This window comes from Ambystoma mexicanum, chromosome 9, assembly GCF_040938575.1.
Source record: "Ambystoma mexicanum isolate Mex_15411 chromosome 9, UKY_AmexF1_1, whole genome shotgun sequence".
In the NCBI taxonomy this organism is placed as follows: domain Eukaryota; kingdom Metazoa; phylum Chordata; class Amphibia; order Caudata; family Ambystomatidae; genus Ambystoma; species Ambystoma mexicanum.
This window is the reverse complement of record NC_090931.1, coordinates 650,277,766-650,302,082: the sequence shown is the minus strand read 5'-3', so window position 1 is coordinate 650,302,082 and position 24,317 is coordinate 650,277,766. Positions and strand designations below refer to the sequence as shown.

General features: G+C 46.6%; 1 protein-coding gene across 3 annotated transcripts in view; it reads left to right on the top strand.

Moving 5' to 3' along the window:
- The window catches only part of WDR81 (WD repeat domain 81), a 239,896-nt gene that overhangs the window by 139,756 nt on the left and 75,823 nt on the right, over positions 1-24,317 (top strand). For 2 of the 3 annotated variants that reach the window (XM_069615371.1, XM_069615373.1), the window contains 5 exons: positions 6,686-6,793; positions 8,076-8,266; positions 10,195-10,376; positions 13,333-13,498; positions 15,667-15,835. In XM_069615371.1, the coding sequence (XP_069471472.1) occupies positions 6,686-6,793; positions 8,076-8,266; positions 10,195-10,376; positions 13,333-13,498; positions 15,667-15,835 (816 nt within the window). The remainder of the gene's footprint in view (positions 1-6,685; positions 6,794-8,075; positions 8,267-10,194; positions 10,377-13,332; positions 13,499-15,666; positions 15,836-24,317) is intronic. The other variant, XM_069615372.1, reaches the window with a different exon arrangement.

The following is a 24,317-nucleotide window of genomic DNA, read 5'->3' as shown; positions in this document are numbered from 1 at the left end:
AGGTGTTAAATTGCCTAACTCTAGACTTACGTTGAAGTATTCAGTATTGTTTCACTCAGCTCTCTCCTTAATGCACTCTAAACCCTTCTCATAAAAGTTTGGATTAACCAGGGGAGATTTATTTCTTTATTAATCTAAGATACACAAGGGAAAAGTCTGTTATCAGTTTACTTTTTTTGTCGTATGGTTCTACTTTTAAATGACTTTCGATATCTGGAGGTATTGACATTTTGAGAAAATGTATTTTACTGGAAGATAAAATCAAATTTGACACTCAAACTGCTCCTAAATAATGCCAATTATTGCCAATTACCAGAAGGAAGGTGTAACAAAATAGGGCATTCGTTTTTAGAAATCATGAAAAACAAACTTCAAACAGAAACTTCTAAACAATAAGAGATATCAAATTCTTTTAAGGACTTTCTTTATTCTGTTTTCATGGTGAACAAAAAAGGTCAGTATAAATTATTTGATAGGATCACACTGTAAGGAGTTGTAGATCATATTCTGATTCATAAATAGTAGCAGCGGTCATCTTCGAATAATGACGCCACACAGGCACTCTGCCACAAATTCAGACAAAACGCCTGCTAATATATGATTATATGCTTCATTTTCAATGCACCTCCGGTATTCATAACTTCCCTTCATTCAAAATCCTGCGAAGCTACATATGCCCCTCAACTAATTCTCTGGATTCAGTAACTCATGCGTGCATGTCAGTATAGTAAGAATTCTGATAGATGTATTCTGTATTGCAGTAGTGATGATTAACTACTTGTCCAAGACGATGCATTCTGATACTGGCACATAATAGGATGTATTTTATAGAGTGCTCCATTCTGCTTCGACTCACTTTAATAATGAGTGTCCTTGGTGCATTTTAATAGAATTCACTGTATCTGATTTGGAAGGATAAATACTCATGAGTTGAGCCTGTAACTGCAGGGTGCACAGAGTTGCTCTGATACCATTGGAACTATTTTTGGAATATAAGGAACAGTAATTCTGATGGCTATTACATTATGTTGACTATGGGAAATGTACTTTTTCAGGCACATGGTAGGCAATGTTTTTGATGTAGTATAATTGTTTGAATGGGTGGGTTTCAGTTTGTGGCACAATATGTCTTCACTGTGTCTTAGTGTTGTGCTTCGCAAGAAATGGCTAACTAAATCCATTGTTTATACAGAGGAAAGAGTTTTGTCATTGTCCTCTGCTGCTTAAGGATAACGCTGCTGGACATAGCAACAGATGTTGAAGTACCTGATTGTTGTAATAGCTCCCTTTCAGAACAGTCTCTCAAATTCCAAAACCAATATTGTTAGAAGAATGTGTCTTACAATGTGCCCTGTTATGAATCGTCGGATTCTGTCACTTCTACCCAGGGGGGGCCTTTTCCTTTGAGGCTAGAAAAGTGAGCCCACTATGCGATACCCTCCTGGGGGGAGGAGGGTCGAGGCAAGTGGCACTTCACCGGGAGGGACAGGGACTTTGTTTCTATGATCAGCTCCCTAAACAAAGTACCACTACTCCTTCAATAACATCCTATAAAGGAAGACATGAAGAACAAATCAAAATGTGGTATTGTCAACCAAATACATCATTGATGTTTATGGAGAAACATTCACATAGTACTGGGACAATGAAAACAAATGGAGGAATACACAATGTAGATCAGACAGAGAAGGACGTGGACACTATGACAGGGACATCCCACTGCAGCATCATAAGTATGAGAGGTGGAGACCTCGAATGAGAGAGCCCGGGAGTTTCAAACCAGCTGAGAGTCAAATGCTGATGGAAACTTGGTTGCGATGTGCCTGACTGGGGAAATAATCCTGTGTACAATCTCTGATGTGAGAAGGTGGAGGCGGGAGAAGATGCAAGCAGGGAAGCTGGATGCAAAGCATCCTGAACCAAAGCAAGGTAAGTGGCGTAACTGTAAGCAACTCACGATGGACTTGGATGTCCATGAGTATCACTGAAACCACTTTTGGAAAAGTATCACAGAACGAGCTGATCAAACGAAGAATGGAAGAAAGAGAAGCCTACTTGACAACAGAAGGAGAAGGTCCCGACTTGTTGGAAACCCCGATGACACTATCATCGAAGAGTGCAGCCAACTGGGAAAGAGGGAGACCCAGGAAGGGGATCAGAGATAACTGGAATGCTCATACTCATCCCAGTCAAGATCGAGAATTAAGATTGTCTGAAGAGAGTGAGAATCATTACTGGCACAAATTGTGTATTAATGTTGGGACTCCCCTGTACCCTACATACCTTTTTGCTGTAAACGCAGCCAACAATTGTATAACAAATTCAAAATGTCAGTTAAACGGAGACAAAATCAAATAATTCACACTGTAGTCTTCAGAAAATGTTAAAGCTTCTTTTACTTATGTACAAATTAACTAAATGCGTTTCTGGGGAAACACCCTTCTTCAGGAGCAGAAAACTAATTACAATAGGTTATTATTCAATTAATTATAATTAGGCAAATATTTTCCCTAATTATAATTAGGCAAATATTTGTATGAACAAATTTACACACAGAAAATACTCCAATGCTATCCAATATATGAAACTCCATATGACCAAGTAAGCCGATGCCACAATAATGAGAAAATTAGTTACTGAAGTGCGTACAGTACTACCCATGGGTGGAATATTCTAAGTGGAGATATCACCAGTGTGTGTACATCTCATGCATAGAGAGTGAAGAGGCATAACTCACCAGTATGTTAATCAAAGTCGAAAACCCATGTAGTGAAAACATGATAACCAAATGTGAGCACCGAAGTTAGAAAGACCCGAGTCTGTCTACCCCATTCATTCCAAAAGAATAACATACCTCAAAAAATAAAACTGACTATATCCAGGACGATAAAACCAAAAATAACTGAAGTAGCACCTATCCAAATAAACAGAACCATTGTCAAGTAGCCCTCATGTGAGATTCTGAAATAATTCCTATGGCCAACAAATCATTAACCATGCCATAGCGGTGTCTGCCAATCAGGTACCCATCCCCTTATTGTAGTGACCTGACTCCAAATGGCCCAAAAGCTATGGCAAATGAAAAGAGGAGAAGTGAAAATAGTTGTTTAGAGAGAATCAGAGTCAGTCAGAAAGTGACTATTCACTTAAATGCTTATCCTTTAGATCGGATATACACACAGACTAACTGTGCCCATTTGAGTATTTAGCCCAAAGTAAGGAACTCCAAAGATGGATTCTGAAATCCCAAGTCCGGAAGCCTTAAGTCTTCACTGCCAGTGTCCATTTGGCAGCACCAATGCTAAGCAATAAACAAAGGAAAAAGCGTATTGTATTCCAAGCCCCTAATCTTACTGAACGCCATGAGAGTGGCCCATAAGAGAATTGTAGTATATTACTGCTTGCCTCCTCTAACTCGCACTACGAAACATATCCTCGAACTTGATGTTAGCTGACGCGCTCATTCCACATACTTAATAATATGCTGTTAAGTCATGTGATACACTGTAGCGTAGAGCCCACAAAGCGTGCCATGTGGGTAAACATAAAGGAGGAGCAATCCATCCACATGACAATATGATGCCTGCTAATAAACTACACCATCACAGCCATTTTTTCCAGAGCAAGATGCTTCAATTAATTTATGGAGCAGATGTATATTGTCTTTTAAAATAAATTAATATCAGTTGTAAGGTTCACCAGATCGAACTAGAGAAATATTCAGAGTATATATCAGACCTGCATTGCAGCTGGTCAACCAGCAAAGTTCATAAATAGAAGTGTAGAAAAGATAGTGAATACAGCGGCAGAGTACCTTAACAGAAACAGAACGTTGGTTGACATTTACTTAATTAAAACCAGTAAGGAGCAGAGTCAGGGTATTCCCATTTACTGTGATTTATGTGAAAAACCTACAAGTGTGTTGCGTGTAATGAAAAATGGCTAAATGAGGACATGCATACCCCCATGGAAAAACTGAGATGAAAGAAAATAAATAAAACATATATCTAATCAAGATAAAAAGAAAGAGATAATTTACACTGATTGTGACATTTGGAAACCACCTGATTGTATACGGATGAAATAAAAACAGTATGGCCAGATTTTGGCTATTACTTAGCAATATCTCAACAGCAAACCCCTGTCACTATACAATATCAGCATTCATTATTCACATTAGGGCAAGGTGTATACCCCGTGCAGTAACTAATGATCGGACTCGATAGGAGTCATCTATCCAATGTATGGACTAATCTAGGTAAGTAGTTCATAAATGTCATGTTTATTTACACAAATGTTTTGCATGGCATGTAACCGTATTCTGAATTCATATACTCTCACCCTATAAGCCTATGGATTACAAAAAACAGTGCAGACTAAAGTCCTCATTTAAACCTTTAGGGTGTAGTGTGTCCAACAGGTGTATCCAGTACATTTCTCGTTGGAGTAGACGTGCAGATTTGTCTCCCCTCACTGTTTGAGATTTTAACCACTTCTAGAATCATGAATCTGATTTGATAAATGTTATGTTGTTTTTCCTGGAGGATGAGAAAGAAGTGGGCACTACGTATTTCTTCTTAAATCATTCATGCGGACAAGTCTCTTGTTCCATATTATGAGTTTGTGTATATGCTAGGAGCTGCCAGGTACCAACAAGCCCAGTGACACAAGGGCTATGTAAAATACTGCACAAACGAAAAATCGGGTGGATACCACCCAATAAGTCCTGGTGCTCACACCTTGCTCTTTACTAGAGCAAAATTCTTTCCTTTATTTAAAATAAAATCTCCGTAGTATTTATTCAATAATAGTTAGTTCATCAATTCGTTCCTGTTTTTGTAAAAAATCTTAGCATTGAGAATAAATATCACAATCTTCTGAGTATATGTAAAAAGCGTGTTTTATTCACACGATTTGTTTAAGGCAAAAAAGACTCATGGTCTCGTGTGAACCTGCTTTTGCCAATGCATTTCGGTGTCTAGCACCACGGAGGCTCGGCGTTGGAGGGGATGAGAAAGCAAGCGCACCAGGATGTCCTCCAAGCTCCATAAAAAAGAAAAAAGGTGCATATGCACACAGAGCAAGAACGCTAAACCCTGAAGATGGTGCTAGACACCAAAATGCATTGGCAAAAGCAGGTCTGCAGAATGCTCCGCAGTCTTGCCGGATCCCGGTCTGGAGAGGATCGGTGCACTAGAGCTTCCCACAGTGTAGATTGCCAGAACAGCAGATGATGGTCTAAACACGGAATCGGCACTGAAGCTCCATAGGAAAACAACCGTAGGGGAACGCCAGCTCCATTAAACTCGGAACACCAGGAAGAAGCCGGAAGAAAGAAACCATGTCTTCCTACGTGAGCACCTGCCCAAAGGAGCACCACACAGAGACAGAAGATACAAGGCCCCTTCAGGGTGCCAGGAGGAGGACGCAAAGGCCAAACCCGACTCTAAGGCTGGGTGAGAGCAACCTGACCACCCACCAGGAACAGAAGATACAAGGTCGCTCCAGGGTGCCAGGAGGAGGACGGAAAGGCCAAACCCAAGACTAGGTGAATTTGGTTCATTCTCACAAGCAGCTACCTACTTTAATACTCTACAGTATTGTGCTTAGAGGCTATCCCTACCAAGTTCAAATGTAACCCTGGTAAAGATATGAACACAGTGATCGTACCTCACCACAGCATTGAGGTGTGTATGCCGATCTAGTGGTCCTTTACCATGTTGTGAGGGGTAGTGGGCAGGCACAATGATTGAAGGTGTCCTGTACCTCAAGTGGAGTTGGGCACTAATATCCGGGAGATGTGCTCACCAGAAGAGGATGGAGCTAATCCAGGAGACCTGCAACCCAGCAGGCCGTTAGTCAAGATATTTTATGTGGCCCTGAATGCCAGCAGGTGTTGGGCACAATGATCAGATAGCTTGTGTGACACCTGGAAGGGTGATTTGATGATAGCAGCAGTAATGTACCGCAGCGAGTAGTGGGCACAGCGAGCCAGGATTCTGCCAGACACCAGGGTGGTTGGATACAAACATTCATCTGGTCCTGCAACGATGCAGGCTTTGGATACTGATCTACTAGTTCCTGCCACAGCAGCATGGGTTTAGACGCGGTGATCCGCACAGTTCTTATACCATAGCAGAGAGTAGGACCCAATGATCGTTGGGATTCTGCATCACTATCTGCAGTTGGACATGAGCCGTGCTGCGTCCAGCACACCAGCAGTTGATTAGGCACGACACTTCATGGGGTCCTACACCATTTATTCACACATAAGGATCATGTGCAACAGCAGAGCTCTGGTCATGTTGATGCACAGTTCCTGTTGTAGTTCAGGTAGATGGCCATGATGAAACATGGGGTTTTGTACACAAACAAATGGTAACTTCGATAATCCATAGGTTCCTTCACCCACACTTGTGGTGTGGTGCAATACACTGTGGAGTTCTTTCTGTTGCTACAGTTCTATAATTCTACAATCTGAATTCTACGATCTGAACACAGTTGGGCGGGATATCATCCTTTTGCCATTTGTGTGCTGAGCTTTGACCGTGGGGATACAGAGTGGCAACTATTTTCCCTGCTGTCTGGCGCCTTTGTAAACTCTTCCCCCCCCCCTCGCTTTCCAGAATGAGGACTTTCTCTTCCCCATACTCTCTCATTAACCACTAATATCTCTTCTTTTCAGACACAGCTTGCAAGATGGTAAAGTGGTTATCGGCCAAGCTCGGCCCCACTGTGACGTCCCGATCAGTCTCGAGGCACCTCCTTCGCCTTCATACTTCCTGCTATGCTGGTAATACCCACTCTTCATTGCATGTGGAAAGGAGACCCACTTTCCTTTCATAGGGCACTTGAGAACAAGTAGTTCCTGGCAATAGGGATGTAACATTTTGTTTTAATTAAAACTATACATTTTCTTGTTTTTAGATGAACCATTTGATGAAATGTGTGGTAATGGGCACCCTACCAGAGGTGGCCTTAGGGAGAGGAGTGTAGGGATGGGAAGCATTGGCGGGAAATGTGGGGATTTTGCATGTTGACTTAAATGTAAATCGACCTATTGCATCCAGCTTTCTGTCCCTTATTTTTCTACTTCCCTCCACTCTGCGGCCATTTATTCTGTCCTTGCCAGCGTTTTTCCCCTTCACATCGGGAAATAGTTTATTCTTCTGTATTTATTTTTTTCTAATCTGTTTGGTTGCTTGTGTGTTGCTTTAAACATTCCAGATGCTATTTCAAAGTAATGTAGGGGAAATGGGGGGCAACAGAAATGAGTTGGGAGAAGGCAAGGCAGGAACACCAGGATATATTGTGTAAGTTAGGTTGCAGTATTGCATGTAAAGGCACCCCAAAGCATTTTCAAAGTACAGTATAGGAAGAGGTAGTTAGGTTTGGTGGGAAGACGCCGATTTGGAATAGCTAGAAGGAGATGGAAGGGACGGCAGTGCGAGTTTAAATCTTGGAGACATTGGGCCAACAGATGTAGTTGTTTGTGAGCAGGGAGGACTAAGCTGCTTTAAGTCAGCGGATTGAACTATGTGGAGTGCTAGAAATATGGTGTTCCATAGCAGAGGGGCTTTTGATTAAGGGCAGCATGACCGTTGTCCCAAAAAGGATACAAGAATATTCCACCTCATACCTGTTGGGTGCCCCAAACATAACAATATTCCCTTTACACACGCCCTGCTTCTTCCCCTCCCCTCTTTCTCTCATCTTACTTTCCGTTGTCCTCTACTTGCTACTGCACCCCATTCCTCCATCTTCGGCTTCACTGAGGGCCTTGTTGTCCTCGTAAATGAAACGCAACAGCGCCCCCTCCATCTGGGGCTCTCGGATCGTTTTGTGATCAGAAGGGAATCTGTGGTAGGTATCCTATCCATCACACAAGGATGAGTTGGAGCAGCCAGACACTTGTGCACAGTGGCTTCTCTTTAGATATTCAGTTGTTGTGGAACAAATGTATTGTGAAGTGTTTCTGGAAGACGAGCAGTTAAATTGGCGTATTGGTGGTTGGGTCATTATGTCATAGCCTGTCACTTCTCTACCTGATTGCTGAAGCACTATTTCTCTTATAGGGCCTCACAGGCAGCAGTTTATACCAAGAGGTGATGAAAGTGACTCTTTCAACAGTGGGAATATCTACCAGAAGAGACCCGTGTTTGCTGACCTAGTGTCCAAACCAGTACTTGACTGTCTCATGTACGTGGCACACCTGTATGGAGAGCCTGTCCTAACCTATCAGTACCTACCATACATCAGTTACCTGGTCAGTATAAACTATTTTGATTGGATAGTTTTGAAACAGCATCGATACAGAGCAGTACTCCATTGGTAGAACAGTAAGGAGCCACTTGAAATATTTTATCTTAAGATTGGGTTTCTATGAATTTGGGTAAAGCGTGCAAGGGTGCAGGAGATTGAGGAACAGACAACAGCTTTTGAGGAACAAAGTATATTGTGCGTAGAGGAGGCACGGGTAATTCAAAAGTGAGCAACTAAATTTGGACAGGTTAATGAATTGCATCTTAACTGACAGGGAGACGAGGGGTGGTCACAAGGGAGTGCTCAATGAAGGGAAGGTGGGATATTCTGGTCTGTGGTTCGGTGGACTAATGCATCAACTACAGGGTCTTAGTTTGACCTCCTATTCAAAAGTTTGAATGCCAGCAGGTGCACTCAGCACTTCATCCTTCCTACGTCGATAAAATTAGTACCATTGTGTTGGGTAACATTATTCATCTGTTATCTGTCAATAGCGCCAAGATTCCTCTCTGGGGGTGATTGTGAGCCCCACAAACACACATGTTATGTCTGCCTCATAGCAGAACGTTGCAGGCAGCGACCTCTGGTCAAGGTGCCTGAACGGCAAGTGAGAAAGCCCTGTAAAGGTCATGGCACACAGAAAGCAACCTTTTGGACTGTGGTGGTGTCAGGCAATGGGGTCTTGTGTAGTGGATGTTGTTGTGTTTCTAGAGGAGCCATCCTGTTTTGCTGAGGTGCTGTTATGCGAATGTTTTTGTGCATGAGGCAGCATTCCTTGTAGGGTATTCAGCTGTTTGCAGGGTGAGAATGGAATTTCTTCATGCTGAGGAAAAACCAGGGGATCAGATCTGCAAGTTACTTCCTGGCTTCCAATATGGTTTGGGAGTTGTTGATGTCAAGGGTTATTTTTTCAGGCCTATGTAAACAAGAGTTTGAATTTTGAATTCTGAACTAGCAGTTAACATTGCATATCATTGGTACCAATTTTTGTTCTGGACACTGGAACGTCATCATTGGTAGCAGAGGGGAGTGGTGAGAGATGCTATCCATTCATCCAAACTGCAGGACCTGGGGCTGTGCACAGTCACAAGTGAACAACCCTAATTTTTTGGCTTTGAAGCTTGGTGTGATGTTTTGTTCTAGTGTGGGAGGTTAGTAGTCTGTGTCAGATCTGACGTTGAGGAAGAGAAATTCTGTTTTGCAAACAGTTGTCCACCAGGGTTGTGTATCCATCCTTGCTATAGAGTTCCGTGGCTTTGAACTGGTAGCTTTTGCTGCACACATGCAGGTAGAGATGACTGTCGTTGGTCTGAGTCCCAGAGAAGTAGGCATTGAAGAGGAAAGGAGATTTTTGTTAATATAAAGGGTCCCACTTTTTGCAGTTGGTCAAGGAGGCAAATTATGGGCAGTGCCTGAATGTCGAATATTTGTGAGAGGTGGTTATCAGGGACATTTGATCTACACAGGAATTGCATTTGCTTCTGTTGTTGGTGTGGAGAACGTTGGTGTCTGCGATTGACGTTGGACAACCATGGCTTTCTGTTCTATTTTTTTATGTTGTCAGGATGCTGGAAATAGGGATGTTGGAGAAAGGTGTCTTTTAGTTGCTTTTGATTTTTGGATTGGGGTGGCTTTTCTGCGAAACAGTGAAATAGTGCCGCCTTTGATGCTATTGAGACATTTCATCTCTGGACCACGGTAAGAAGCCACAGCCAAGTTAGAATGGGTAGGGAGCCGAAGGCATGCCACAAGGAGAAAGTGGGGACCAAGCTTGGAGGTACAGGGAGAAGAGGTAAAGGAGAGGGGGCTGTAGTGGGCCTTCTCTCCAAATAAGGCGTATAGACCTCTCAAACCCCTCAAGAAGGCATCTACTTCTCTGAGTACCATGTGGATCTCTCTAAATAAAGTTTGGTCTTATTTCTGTACGCACAGGTCTCGCCCACCAGTGGCAGTCGGTTGAACAGCCGTAAGGAAGCCGGGCTTCTTGCTGCTGTGATTCTAACACAGAAGATTATTGTGTATCTTTCGGACTCCACACTGATGGACATGCTGCCCAAAATCAACCAGGATGTCCTGCTTCCTGTGCTGAGCTTCCTAACCTCCCCAGTCATAGGGTAAGGTGCACACATGAGGCCATTGTTTGAATTATTGGCCTACTCCGCAGCGTAGTGCCTAATTGTTAACCAAATGGATGCTGCAGGAGGAAGATAACAGGTTCTCAAGAGCAAAAACAAGTTATATCTAGGAAGTACACCTATGCCATTGCCCGAAGAAAGCTTGACATGCCTAGAGACCTATATCACACACTTGGCATTTTCTAAGGACCCATACAGCCCACAAAGGATACTATTGGCAAGGAGCTCCGCTCGCAAAGCCAGGAGCTCTACGGTATTGGCAGGGCATTGCTGGTCATGTGCTCTCAGTACCTCTCACTACATGGAGATACAGAGAGCACACTGGCACTGCTAAGAGTTACTTGGGTTGCCAGGAGCTGCAGAGTGGAAATGGGGAATACTGGGCAGAAGCCAAAGTACACTTCAATTACAAGCACATTAGCAAACCCTGGCTTCCCTAGTACATGTCTTTTTGGGAGCCAGGAATGACAGCCTTTTGACTTTGTGAGGGAAGAGGGAGAACACTGAATGCCTGGCACCTCGCTGTTTTTGCCCCTTCTCACTTTACCCTCTCATTGTCAGACCGGTTTATTTCCACCTCCCCCCCCAGTCCAGATTTCTCTTTCAACCGCCTCCCTCATCTTTCACCATCCTCCGCTACAGAGCTTAGAAATAACCTGAAAGCAGTGTTAAGCTCTATCGAAGACACCTACATGCATGTGCTCAACCGACTGCTAAAGGGAGATCACTCAAGGGAGAGTTTCAACGCACATACCAGTCACTGCTGAGAGGGAACGCAAACTCCTGGGGTCCAAAGAGCACATGCAGGGTACTTCAGAAGCTGCACCCTGCACGAGGAGCACTGCAGAGAGGAAGCCCACGCTACAAGGAGATATGTGGGGCACTACCAAAAGCTCTGGAACACACAGCGGGTGCTGCTGGATGCTTTAGAGTGATCACTACTACTGGTTGAAGCTCTCACTGATAGGCATATATGGGGCAAATTTGATATTAGACCGTGCTGGTGTCTGCTTTATAGCACTGACCAAGCACTGCTGGTAGGATGCTTATTGTAACAATAGGAGACCTATATCACTGAGAGTCCACTGCACAAAGAGGTTGATCTCATGGGGTCCCTATAGCACCGACAAGGCACCTGAAGACGAGCTGCACTGCTGAAATTTCTATAGTACCGACAGTACAGTGCTGGGGGTGGGCGGGGGGCTAATAGTGGTCCCTTCATAGCGCTGACCAGTCACTGCTGGGAGGAATCCCATACAATTGTTGACTTACAGTGCCGATCAGGTGCATGCATCGGAAATATACATTCACAAAACACTACAGTGATAATATGGTATGGCTGGGGCCATTTAGCCCTATTCCCACACTGTTGGAGAAGGCTGTCTGCTGAAGGCCTTTAGGAATGACTGTACTGCTGGTGGAGTGTCACACCACTAGAGTCGTCCCATTTCAAAACATGGCACTGGTGGAGGAGGACCACACTGCAGGCTATTGCTTAGAGAAGGTGCACACTGGGGTGGGCATATTTATATAGCAGGGATTGAAATTGGGATTTGTTGACCAAGAGCAATAAGCAGCTCCTGGGTATCGGGCATAACCAGTTAGGCTGGAGTTACCTCTGTAGAACCAGGAGCTAGTACAGACTGCACAGCAAATCTAACTTTGCTCCAGGTGTAAACTCTAACGTTTTCTCCATTTTATACTATTGCATATCCTCTAAATGTCCCTTAGATGTATTCTTTATTCTGCTGTATGTACATTCCCAAACGCACATAGTAAATATTGCATAGCAAGGTTTTTATGGCACCACTTGCCACAGGAGTCAAAAGTAGCTCCTGGTGGCTGCTGGTTTCAAGCTAGCCAGGCACCCCTTGGCTGTAACCAGGAGTTAAATAGCTCCCAGCTCCTGGCAATTTTGAACCTGATATAATCGTGACTGTGGGGTGCTCTGGGATGCTCACACTGCAGAGGGCACAGGAGCCCTGTGAGATTAGTCCCAGCTAGTCAGAAACCCACTCCCATCAGTCACCCGGAACATCAGCCACAAAACTAGCAACCAATCGGACTTAAAGTTGAACCTAAGCGTTGGGACACAGGAGTGTCTCCTCTTCTCTACCCGGCTTTTGTGGACACACCTAGTCATCAGGAGGGCTCCTAGATGACTGACATCTACAGAGGCTGAGCGCGATCGTAAATCCTTGGTTCAACCTCTTCAGATCTGGTGTCCATTTTGGCAGCTCGCCATTTGCCGTGGCTCCCACAATGGACTAAAGTCAAAGCTCCAAGGTCCGCACTTAGGGTAGATGATGCTGGGCTCTCCAACATGTCACAATCATTTCCCGCATCTCACGGGTAGGGTTTAGCAGTTTTAGGCACTCCCCTGACCTCGCGACTTTAATGCCACACTATACACAGCAAAGTCATTGCATGACCCCCCCGCCCCACCCCTTCCTTACCATGATCCCCCACAAGGTCCCTGAACCTCATCAGCCCCCTCTCCGCCCACTGGTGGGCAGGCACCCTGTAGGCATTCAGTCATGCATAGAAATGGTACAGCACAGAAAGTGAAGGCACCATCAAGGCCCTTGCAGGGCCAGGTGGTACAGAATAAATGGTCCTCCCCACCCCCCAAAAGCTGGTATGCCATCTATAGTAACCTACTGTAGTCACTGGGTAATTCTGTGAGGAAGATTTCACGGGATGAGTTTTTAGTAAATGTACATGCCAAAAATGTGTACATGCAATTAAGACTGAGAGGTTCACATGGCAGGTGTTGCACAGTGGTGTCTGGACATTGCTAGGCGAAGATCACACCGGAGAGTCTACTATCAGGTTCATATTGCCAGCCCAGGAATTGTTTGCAATATTGCATGGGTAGGGCAACAGTACTTGTGTAAGAGTAGTTTGAAATGGGTAATTTGGGCTTCTTTTTCAGATTTCCCAGTGGTGCCCAGGCCAGGATTGCCCTGTGTGTGAAGAGCAGCGCTCTCATCGCCCTGATTTGTTTGCGTATCGGCAGTGAGATGGTGCAGCTGCACCTCGGCGAGACTCTGAGGACCTTCTTCAGCTGCTTCACCCTTCTCCAGCAGGTCCGCGAGCAGGTCAGTAACCGTCTCCAGTTGGTATGTTACCCTCTCCAAGACGTTCCTGAGCTACCCTCTTTGACACTGGCAACTGCACCGGTCTCATAATAGGGTTCCCCTTTTTATGTAAAGGCAATATGTGTGCTTCTGTTTGATAACCTGGGGCTGACCTGTTTGTAGCTCATAACACAAGTAGGAAGGGCTGTGTATCACTTATTAAAATGTCCTGAGCAACCCGCCAAGTTCTCTCTTTCTCCAGCCACTTTTCAGAAACGTAACCTTGACCATTTGTTAGCAGACAAGAACATTCCATCATCTTTAACTTGATCCATATAAAATGTGTGGAATGTTATCCGAGTCCTGTAAATTCTCCTTATATTCCTCAGGGGTGATATCTGCCAGATGTAATCCTAATTAATACCACCAAGCCACAGCATAAAGCAGAACAATGCTTCAAAGGTGTTGCAAATGGAACAATCAGGTCCTCCTATTTAGAGCCTTTGCAAAGGTGGGGTTCCAGGAAAGGAAAAGGATTGCAGCTTTAGGATCATTTCCAGTACAGAGTTGGAGAATATAAAGTTTAAGGATTTCACATTGAAGGTGCTTCAGCTCATTTTGACTCCTGCCTTCGAAGTCAGACTACCTCCTCCCACCAGAAGTTCGTGACACCATAGATAAGTCAGAGCTTCATAGGATAATGAGATTTGTTTTTTATGGCCTTCACATTGCTAGTGGAATTGTGACCATTGGAGCAGCAAAAACACTGGTGCATTTGTGCCGTGGGCATATTTCCATCACACAGGACTGTGGTAAAAGACATTTGCGTACTGCTTGCAATGTCTTACTATGCATGTTGACCTGCGTTTTCCAATTGTAAAGTGTGAGTTCTGTTTGCCCCGCTATTTTCTTTACAACGAAGATGGGCTGCAAAATATATACTATGCCTACCCAGTTAAGGGCTGCATACCCTTTATCAGCACCCACCATTATGCTCTGTGTGAACTTGCCCCTCTGCCTAATCTTACTAGTAAGTGAATTGGCAGTCCACCCAGTAGTGAAATCTAGTTTTGTTGGAGAGGTGACATGTAAACCTGTGAGAAAAACGTACACCTAATGAATATGAGTGGATAACTTGTTGTTCCTTAAGAAACAAAAATGGATTTCAATATTTGGTGATGGACTGTACCGCTCTTGGTTACAAACTGGTTTCCTTGAGCTCTGCGTGGCTTGTTCTGGCATGTTTGAAATCCAGTGAACTGTAAATGTTGAACTTTCAAACCCTTTCAATAGAACTCGGGGGTGGGGCGGGTGTTGCTAGGTCTGGAAAAGATACAGGGCTACGCTAATGTCAGGACTTTCAGGACTCTGGGCTAGCTAGCCTTTTGGTTGCCCCTGAGCTTCTATCTGGGGCTACAACCAAAACACACAGGGCTATAGACCCCTCAACCCCCCCTCTAGCAAGGCCTCTGCTGGAACTTCACAGAAACAGTTTTCTAGGTGTGGCGTGATGGGACAGTAGCATGTCTGTCATTACTATGCAGTAGCGCCAGTTCACGTTCCAACGTTATCCAGCAATTGTGAGTTTACAACTGAGATCATCAGGTGGCTGCAGTACCTTCGACAGGATATTGCAGGCACTCCGCTGTGTGAGTGAAGGTTGACTTTGATCTCTGTATGATCGTTGGCTTGGGGGGTGAATAATTGGGTTCAGCGTCAGCCTGAGGGTGAATGAGTATTTGCGTGATCTTCAGCTTGAGGATAAACAATGTAATCTGTTTATGATCTCCTTTGTCTCGGGTGGATAGCTCAGGGGCAACGTACTCGCCTTGGAAGCAAAACGACACGGAACAACACAGGTTCGATCCCCGGGTCCACGCTTAGAATCCTCTGGGTATTAAGCACGTTCTAAATAACCTATCATATATCATATCATGATCTTCAGCTCGGGGTGAACATGGCATTCAGTTTCCATTTGATTTGGACACAGAGGGTGAACATTGAGATTATAGTCCATGGAATTTTAGGTATGTGGGTGAACAGTGAATTTTGGTCTGTGTGATGTGTGCCTTGATAGCACCCGGGAGTTTAATTTCATCAGGATCTTGGCTTTGATATGGTCATCTCTAGTTTCAAGGGTGGGGATCATTCCGTTTTTTTGCCATTTAAACCTTGTTCTTTTTTACTAGCAGGGTTGGAAGGCGCAGGCCCTCAGCGGCACCGAGCCCGCATTGGTGGAAGTGCCGTCTGTGGATGGATCACTGCTGCTTGCAGACCTGGCAGTGCTGGAGGAGCTGGAGAAAGTCTACAGTCCAGCAATGGCTTATGCTACCTACATCCCCTTCAGCTTTCTCATAGGTACAAAGAGATCTTCTAACGGGGAGCAGCCTTGGGCAGAAAATAGGGTTACGCGGAACAGATAAGGGAAGTGTGGGTTTTCTGAGAAAAAGAGAAATTGTGCATCAGTGGGGGGGGGAAGCTTATATAGGGACCAATACTATGAATCACTCCTTGGATGGATTGAAGGTTTAATGGAAAAGACTCATGAGAACCGTTTTGAGTGGTGTCAATTTTTTTTATTTGAGGGTGCAGGCCCTCCTTCAAATAGGGTTTCTTGTTGACCCTTAGGAAGCGCTATGCAAAGAAAAGGAAGATTTGTCAGGGGTGGGCACTCCACCACTTACAATGCCAATGTTGAAAAGTTCATTGTCATGCCACAATCACTTTTATTAGGCCTTAAAAAAGGTGCTGTTGGTGCGAAACACATGCCGGCTACAGTACATCTCTAATATATGCAGTATTTTAAACATGAAGTCTATTTAGCCATTGATAGAAAATCTCAATATTTTTTGATCAATCGAATGGAAACCCTACAAAGGAACCTCCAATGAAAGTTTCCCTATACCAGCTAGACTTTTTTTTCATGGTGTGAAAATGCACTTTTATACGTTGGAAAATATAAGTGGCGCACTGTTCACACCTACAAAAATTCAAAACCCTCTTTTCTCTGTGTGTGTGTGTGTGTGTGTGTGTGTATGTATGTATGTATGTATGTATGTATGTATGTATGTATGTATGTATACAGGATACATTACTCACCGTAATCGTATTTCTGATGCTTGTATCTGCTTAGATTCACATGCTGTGCATAGGCCGACATCTAGTGGAAGCTGCAGAGTATTACAGTTTGTTTTTCGAAACTCGAAAATGGGCGTCGATACAGGGCGTGCCAGTAATACTATCCCTAGTGTGACGTCCACTATACCCATGATCCCTCACGCGTCTAGGACCCTCAGATTGTATTTTTTCTGACATGAGGAGTAGCGTGAGTACAGATAATCCAAGCAGATAGATAGATGGATAAGACTACAAGCATCCATGCGCCTTCTCTCAGAGGGGAGGAAGGGTGGGTCGCATGTGAATCTAAGCAGATACAAGCATCAGAAATACGATTACAGTGAGTAATGTATCCCTTCTGAGGCTTGTGGAATCTGCTTAGATCACATGCTGTGCATAGATTAGCGAGCAGTGTTAGAAGAAGGAGGTGGGATGTGAGAAGGGTCATGAGCAAATAAATGTCTTAGAACCGCTTGTCCCACTTGACTATCTGTCTTGGAATGGGTGTCAATGCAGTAGTGCTGAGTAAAAGTGTGAATAGAGCTCCAAGTAGCTTCTTTGCAAATGGTGTCAAGGGGTTCATTTGCAATGAAAGCCAGAGTGGCCCCAATGCCTCTTGTAGAGTGGGCTCTTGGCATGAAAGGCAGAGTTTTTTCAGAAAGAGAGTAACACAGCTGGATACAGTTAACAATCCACTTAGAGATGGCACCTTTAGAGACGCAATCTCCCTCTCTGCCTGTAGCTACGGAGACAAACGGCTGATCTGTTTTCCTTAGTGGTCTGGTTTTGTTTACATAGTAGAGGACCGCCCTACGCACATCTAGGATGTGTAGTTTCACCACAGCCGAGCTTTGTGGGTCTTGGAAGAAAGCCGGAAGCTCGATGGACTGGTTCACATGGAATTTAGAAATAAACTTAGGTGAGAACCTAGGGTGTGTACGTAAAACCAGTTTATCCTTATGAACTGTAAAGAATGGATCCTGCACTGACAGAGCCTGAATTTCACTGACCCTTCTTATAGATGTTATTGATACTAAGAAGGCCGTCTTATAGGTCAGGTGTTTGAGACAGCTTTTATGCATGGGTTCGAATGGGGGGCCCATGAGTTTAGATAGCACCACGTTAAGGTCCCATCCTGGTGGTGGGTTTGAAATAGGAGGGTGAAGTCTCTTTACTCCTTCCATGAAAGCTTTAACCACTGGTATGTTCCACCACGACACCTTGTTATGGGAGGTGGTGTATGCTGCCAGCGCTGCCAGGTGTACCTTCAGTGAGTTAAATACCAGTTCTGCATCCAGCAGGTATAGCATGTATGTGACAATTGTGGAAGCAGTGCAATCAACTGGGTTGACTTGCTTATTCTGGCACCAGATAACAAATCATTTCCATTTGTCAAAGTAGCAGTGCCTCGTGTTTGGCTTCCTAGATTCTTTTAGGATGTCCATACATCTCTGTGGCAATTTGAGATGTCCGAACTCTATGACCGCAGGAGCCATGCTGCCAGGTTCATTGAGTTGGGTTGAGGATGCACTGTTTGACCTTGGTGCTGGGACAGTAGGTTGTACCAGCCCGGGAGTTTGATGGGTTCGCACACCGCTAGTCTGCATAGGTGTGGGAACCACGGTTGTCTCGCCCACATGGGAGGAGCTAGGACGAGCGTCATTGATTCTCTGTTCATCTTGTTGACCACCTTCCTGATGAGAGGTGTTGGTGGAAAAGCGTACGCAAACATCCATGACCAGTTCATCCACAGGGCGTTCCCCTGGGAGTCTAGCTGCGGCAACATGGATGCAAATTATGGGCACTGTCTGTTTTCGCTTGTGGCGAATAGGTCTATAGTGGGGAAACCCCACTGAGAGAAGATATCTTCTACGATTTCTCTGTGTAGACACCATTCGTGTTCCTCTGGGAGGGGATCTCTGCTCAAAGCATCAGCCAGAGAATTGAGATCCCCTGGAACATGTTGAGATGACCGGAAGATGTTCCGTCTGAGTGCCCATATCCAAATTTTCTGGGCAAACTTGGACAGATTTGGCGAACGAGTCCCTCCTTGCTTGTTCAGATAAAACATGGCTGTAGTGCTGTCCGTCCGGATCTGCACTGACAGATTCAGCAGGTAGGGCTTGAATGCTTGAAGCTCTCTGAATACTGCCAGAAGCTCTAGCAAGTTGATGTGATTCTTGGCCACTGAGTGAGACCAGAGACCCTGAGCTGTGTGGTGGAGGTGGTGAGCTCCCCACCCTGTCAGGCATGCATCGGTTGTGACCACCGCCTTTATCTCGGGATCGTAAAAGGGTTTCCCTTTGGACAGATTTTCTCTTGTCCACCAGTGAAGGCTTTGTACAAGTGTTGGCGAAACGACCACAAAATTGTCCAACTGACCACTTGCCTGAGATCACTGTTTCGCCAACCATTCCTGCATGGGACGCATGCGCAGGGGGGACCAGGTAAATACATGATGCCATCATGCCCAGCAAACACAGTGCTTTGTGTACCGTTATCTTGCGACCGGCCTTATATTGCGGAATTTGTAGCAGTATATTCCGAATTCTTTCCTCTGATGGAAAGGTCAACCCCTCTTGTGTGTCTAGGATAGCTCCTAGGAACTGTTTGGAGGAGCTTGGCACCAGACTTGACTTTTTCTCGTTTATTGAGAAACCTATTTCGAAGAGTAGGTCGATCGTCTTTTGAATGTTTGTTCTGCAAATTACTGGGGTCTCCCCCGTGATGAGCCAGTCGTCCAGGTAAGGGTACACCGGGATTGCCTCCCTGCGTAGGTGTGCTGCCGTCACCGCCAGTACCTTGGTGAATCCCCTTGGAGCCGAAGCTATCCCAAAGGGCAGTACCTTGAACTGGTAGTGCCGACTGTCCAACTTGAAGCGCAAGTACTTTCTGTGCGCTGGGAACATGGGAATATGAAAATAGGCATCTTTCATGTCCAATGTTGCCATGTAATCCCCCTTTTTTAGGAGGGGGATTACCTCTTGGAGAGTAGTCATGCGAAATTATTGGGGCTTGACATACTTGTTTGCAGGCCGTAAGTCCAATACTGGGCGCATTGTCAAATCTTTTTTTTTTTTTTGGCACAAGGAAGTAAGTTGAATAAATAGCCTTGTTTACCTGCTGTCCTGGGACGAGTTCTATCGCGTCCTTTGCTAGAAGATTGACGATCTCCTCGAGGAGGATCTTCTGGTGGTCCAAAGAATGTATTTTTTGTCGTGGAGGGTGGTTTCGGGGACGCTCTAACAGTTCTATGCAGTATCCTGCGGACAGCACCCATCTGTCTGATGTGATCCCTTTCCAAGCTTGGGTGAAGTTGGAAATGCGTCCCCCTACTGGGGATGCGTGAGAGGGGACCCTGAACAGAGCGTCACTGTTTTGGTGGAGGCGTGCCGCAGCTTCTACTGGGGCTGCCTCTACCTTTACCACGTCCTCTCTTATTACCCCTGCCATAACCCTGGGTAGACTGCTGGCTGTTGTTGTTCCATTGTGTACCCTGCCCCTGAGAATAGTTAGACCCTCTCTGGGAATTTTGTCCGCGTGGGCGACGAAAATTGCCATTCCCTCTCTGGTTAGGGGGTTTATTGGTTAGTTGGCCTAGGGATTTGAGTGTCTAATACTCGTCCTTGGCATTTTTCAGCGCGTCCTCGACTGCCTTTCCAAACAATAGATCCGGCTCCACCGGTTTATGTATCAATGATGCTTGGGTTTCGGCTTTGAACCCAGACTGCCGCAACCAAGCATGCCTCTTGATGACAGTACCCTCTGCTATCAATCTGCCGGCTTTATCCGCGGCATCAAAGGTTGCTTTTAATATGCAACCGGACACGGCTCTTCCTTCTGCCGAAACTCGTGCCAATTGACTTTTTAAGGGTTCTGGGGCGGAATCTGAGTGCCGCGACTTCTTCCCACTGGTGGCAGCTGTAACTCGCCAGCAGGGTGGTGGAGTTGGCAATCCTTGCCTGGTAGGCGGAAGTGGAGGCTACTTTCCTGCCCAAGCCATAAATCTTCTTGCTCTCCTTGTCGGGAGGAGCTTCGGACGATGACAAGGGTGTTCCCGCCCTCTTATGGGTGTTTGTAACTATCAGGGAGTCCGGTTTCAGATGCCCTCTTATGTACAGTGGATCTGTTTGGGCTGCCCTGAAAAGCTTCTCAACTCTGGGGTTTACCGCCCTAGTGAGATTGGGATTAACAAGGGAAGGGTCTATCCTTCTTTGTATTGACTTAAGGATAGGGATGGCCTGGGCAACAGGTCTCCTTTCTCCCACTAACTCCTCGGCAAAGACCCTCTCTTCCTGAGGACCCTGGGTGTCAATGTGGAAGTGTTCTGCTGCTCTGGACAGAACTTCATTCAAGAGAGGCTGGTTGTCAACAGGGGAGTCGGTGACCGGGGGTTCTTTATCTACCGGGTAATCTACCCTATCGGTTTCTGGGTCGTCGTCCTCCTCCTCTTGGTCCTCATCATCCCCATAGTAGCCTGTCGCAGTTTGTTCTTCCAACGTGCCCAAATGTGGACCCTCACAAAAGGATGCATCTCCCTGATATTGAGAATAGGGCTGTATACAGAAGAGGTCTGAAGTAGGAGCTTCAACCCGGGACTTCTTACTTGGGGGTACAGGATCCTTAGAGCCTGAGGGTGTTGACCCGTCTGGGGTATAATAGAGAAAGTGTTCAGGGGGGCGTGGCCTGATGCTCAGGGTGTGAGGACGCGGTTCCCTTGAGCTCCGGCCGAGCCGCGCAGTCCGATCCTGATTTGGGCACCAAAAATCCAGCAATACTGTCCATCCTTTGGAGCAGCTGTACATCAGGCGATTAGCTGCAACCTACGACTTTCCCCGAAAGAAATCGGGGACCAGGGAGCATTCCCGACGCTTCGGCCCGGCCCCCCCTATCCCCTGAGGGAGGCGCGCGGGAGCGGCGAGCCGCGCAATCACTCCTCGATTTGGGTGGTGTGGGCTGCCTGCAGCACCCAGCCTTCGGTGTAGCCGTACATCAGGCGATTGACTACACCCGACGATTTCACCCGACAAAAATCGGAGCTCCGGTGCCCGCTGGGACGCTCCGGTCCGGCGTCCCCTGCACTCCATAAGGGACTCCCAAGATGGCGGCCGTGGCGACATGAGCGGATGAGGAGCGTGCACCCCGAAGCGACCTGATCCTGGGCCCTATCGATACGCAGACTGGGGGCCAAGACTGGGCGCCCGGTGCTGGTGCCCGCAACGACGTAGCTGGAGTGCGACTGGGGCAAGACCACCGGATCCTCGGGGCCATCCACCGCGACCCCGACTTTCAACTTCCCGGCGAGCGGAGCCCCCTCGACCTGGGCCGGCGGCTGTCTCCAGATCTGCCCGGACTATAACGCTCACAGGTGAGACCCTTCCCTCCTTGGGATCAGACCCCGCCACAGTTTCCGGGTTGGGTCATACCTAGCCAGGCCCGACCACCTACTCACCGAGCTGCGGGACCCTGCCGACTCACCCCGAGCAATACTGAGAGCCCACACCGCGGAGCTCCCACTGGACTCCCTGCTCCCGCGTCCCCCCCAACCAACCTTACCACACCGGGGGACCGGACCCACAACGCTGCAGCCCTGAACGACCCGGGCCCCACTGTCTCCTGTCCCACTAAAGCAGGGCGACCACATCCGTTGGGCACCCAGACCCCGGATCAAATAAAGCCTAATATCCCTGCACCACCACGCACTAAAATCAACCCGGGGGAAAAAAAACGAGAGAGCCCGTCTGCCTCAACCAGGCCCGAGACAATCCACAATGGCCGCAGCAAGAAACAAAGCCAAAAATGCCACCCTAGATCCTTTTGTCACGGCGAAATCTAACCCCACCACCCAGACCACATCGGTCGACTCAGCAACACGGGATAGCCTGGACACCAGACACAATCAGCTGCTGGGGGCGATTGAGGCCCTAAAATCATTTATCGACACGAAGATCGGTGAAGTAAAAGCCGACATCCAATTGATAAGGCAAGATGCCCGCAACCTAACGGAACGCGTCACCATTGTGGAGTCCTCTCAGGAGGACATGGCAACTGAATCGGCAGCCATGAAAACAGAACTCGCAGACCTGCAGCGTAGGGTGGCCCTGCTGGAGGCGAGGTCCGAGGAGGCGGAGGGCCGTGCTAGACGCAGTAACATTAGGATACTGGGCGTACCGGAGGGGACGGAGACTGCTGATCCGACGGCCTTCGTTGAATCCCTAATCCAACAAGAGATCGGGGTGGCAAATCTCTCACAGGGCTTCGCCATAGAGAGAGCTCACAGATCACTCCAGAAGAAACCCCCCCTAGGCTCCTACCCTCGCCCCATCATAGCGAAGGTCCTTAACTTCCGAGACCGGGAGGTGATCCTGAAGTTCTCGAGGGAGGGAGGAGAGATAGAGCGAGGCAACTCAAGAATCACGATATACCCCGATTATACTCAGTCAGTACAAAGAGCGAGGAACTCCTTCGTCCCAATCAAGGCCAGGCTGAGGAAGCTAAACCTAAAATACATGTTGCTCTATCCCTCCAGGTTGAAGGTAATCCATAAAGGAAAAGCGATATTTCTCGAGACACCAGCCGCAGCTAACCTATGGATGGAACACAATAACCTGGCCGAGGTTCCTGTCGAATCCCCGCATGGGAAACACAATGAGGGTGCCCAAGGATGAGGGCAATACGCCCCGACACAGGTGCTTGCACCCTCCCACAAACACCTGAGAGATCAGGAGACCCCAACCTTAGAAGCAAAACTACAATGTGAGAAGCTAAATGACTGCGGGGCTCACCCGATCTACCACACATGAACACAGACCACGACCCCACGAATGATCAGTGCAGGCCAGTTGCCAGCACACACCTACTCGCGCCAGACACCCGGATTGGGACAGGCGGCGCGAGAGCACCCGAGCACTCCACCGTTGTGTCAGTCGCTGGGTGCACCAGTTATAATTGTTCCACACAAGTTAGTACTGTTTTAACTGCCTTGACTCTGAAGACCTTTGACCAAATGGAATTGAACCCAAAACTAACCAATAGAGTTAACCACTCCACGCGACCAGAACCAACTATGGCTCACAATAACAAGCGAGCAAGCCCCAGGGAAGACATATATCTCTCCCCGACAATTAATGCAATCAAGCAATGGCGCCAAAACTCAGGGTAATCACATGGAACGTAAGAGGGATGGGGTCATACCTCCGGAGAAATCGAATACATTCTTACCTGAAGAGGAAGAAGGTATCAGTTGCCCTCTTATAAGAAACGCACCTCACTGCCGACTCTGCAGATAAGCTAGCAAATTACTGGGGGGGACAAGGTAATGGTTCATCTTACTCGAAGTATGCAAGAGGAGTATACACATGGGTGAGCCCGGACACACCATTCCAACAGCTAGGGGTAGAGTCAGATAAGGAAGGCAGATACCTGCTGGTATGGGGCATGCTGGAGGGCAATCGAATATGTATAATGAACTCGTACTTCCCCCAACATGGCATACCTTCCTACCTCAAGGGGCTGTGCGCCAAAGTCATGCTTCACAGGGACCACACTCTGCTGTGGGGAGGAGATTTCAATTGCGTCATGAATGCGGAAATGGACAGATCCACCACCCCACAATCGCACAATTACCTCCCTGCTCGGGCCCTCCACAAAACAATCGAGGACTTGCACTTGGTTGACACTTGGCGGGACCTTCACCCCACGGATAGATCCTACTCATTCTACT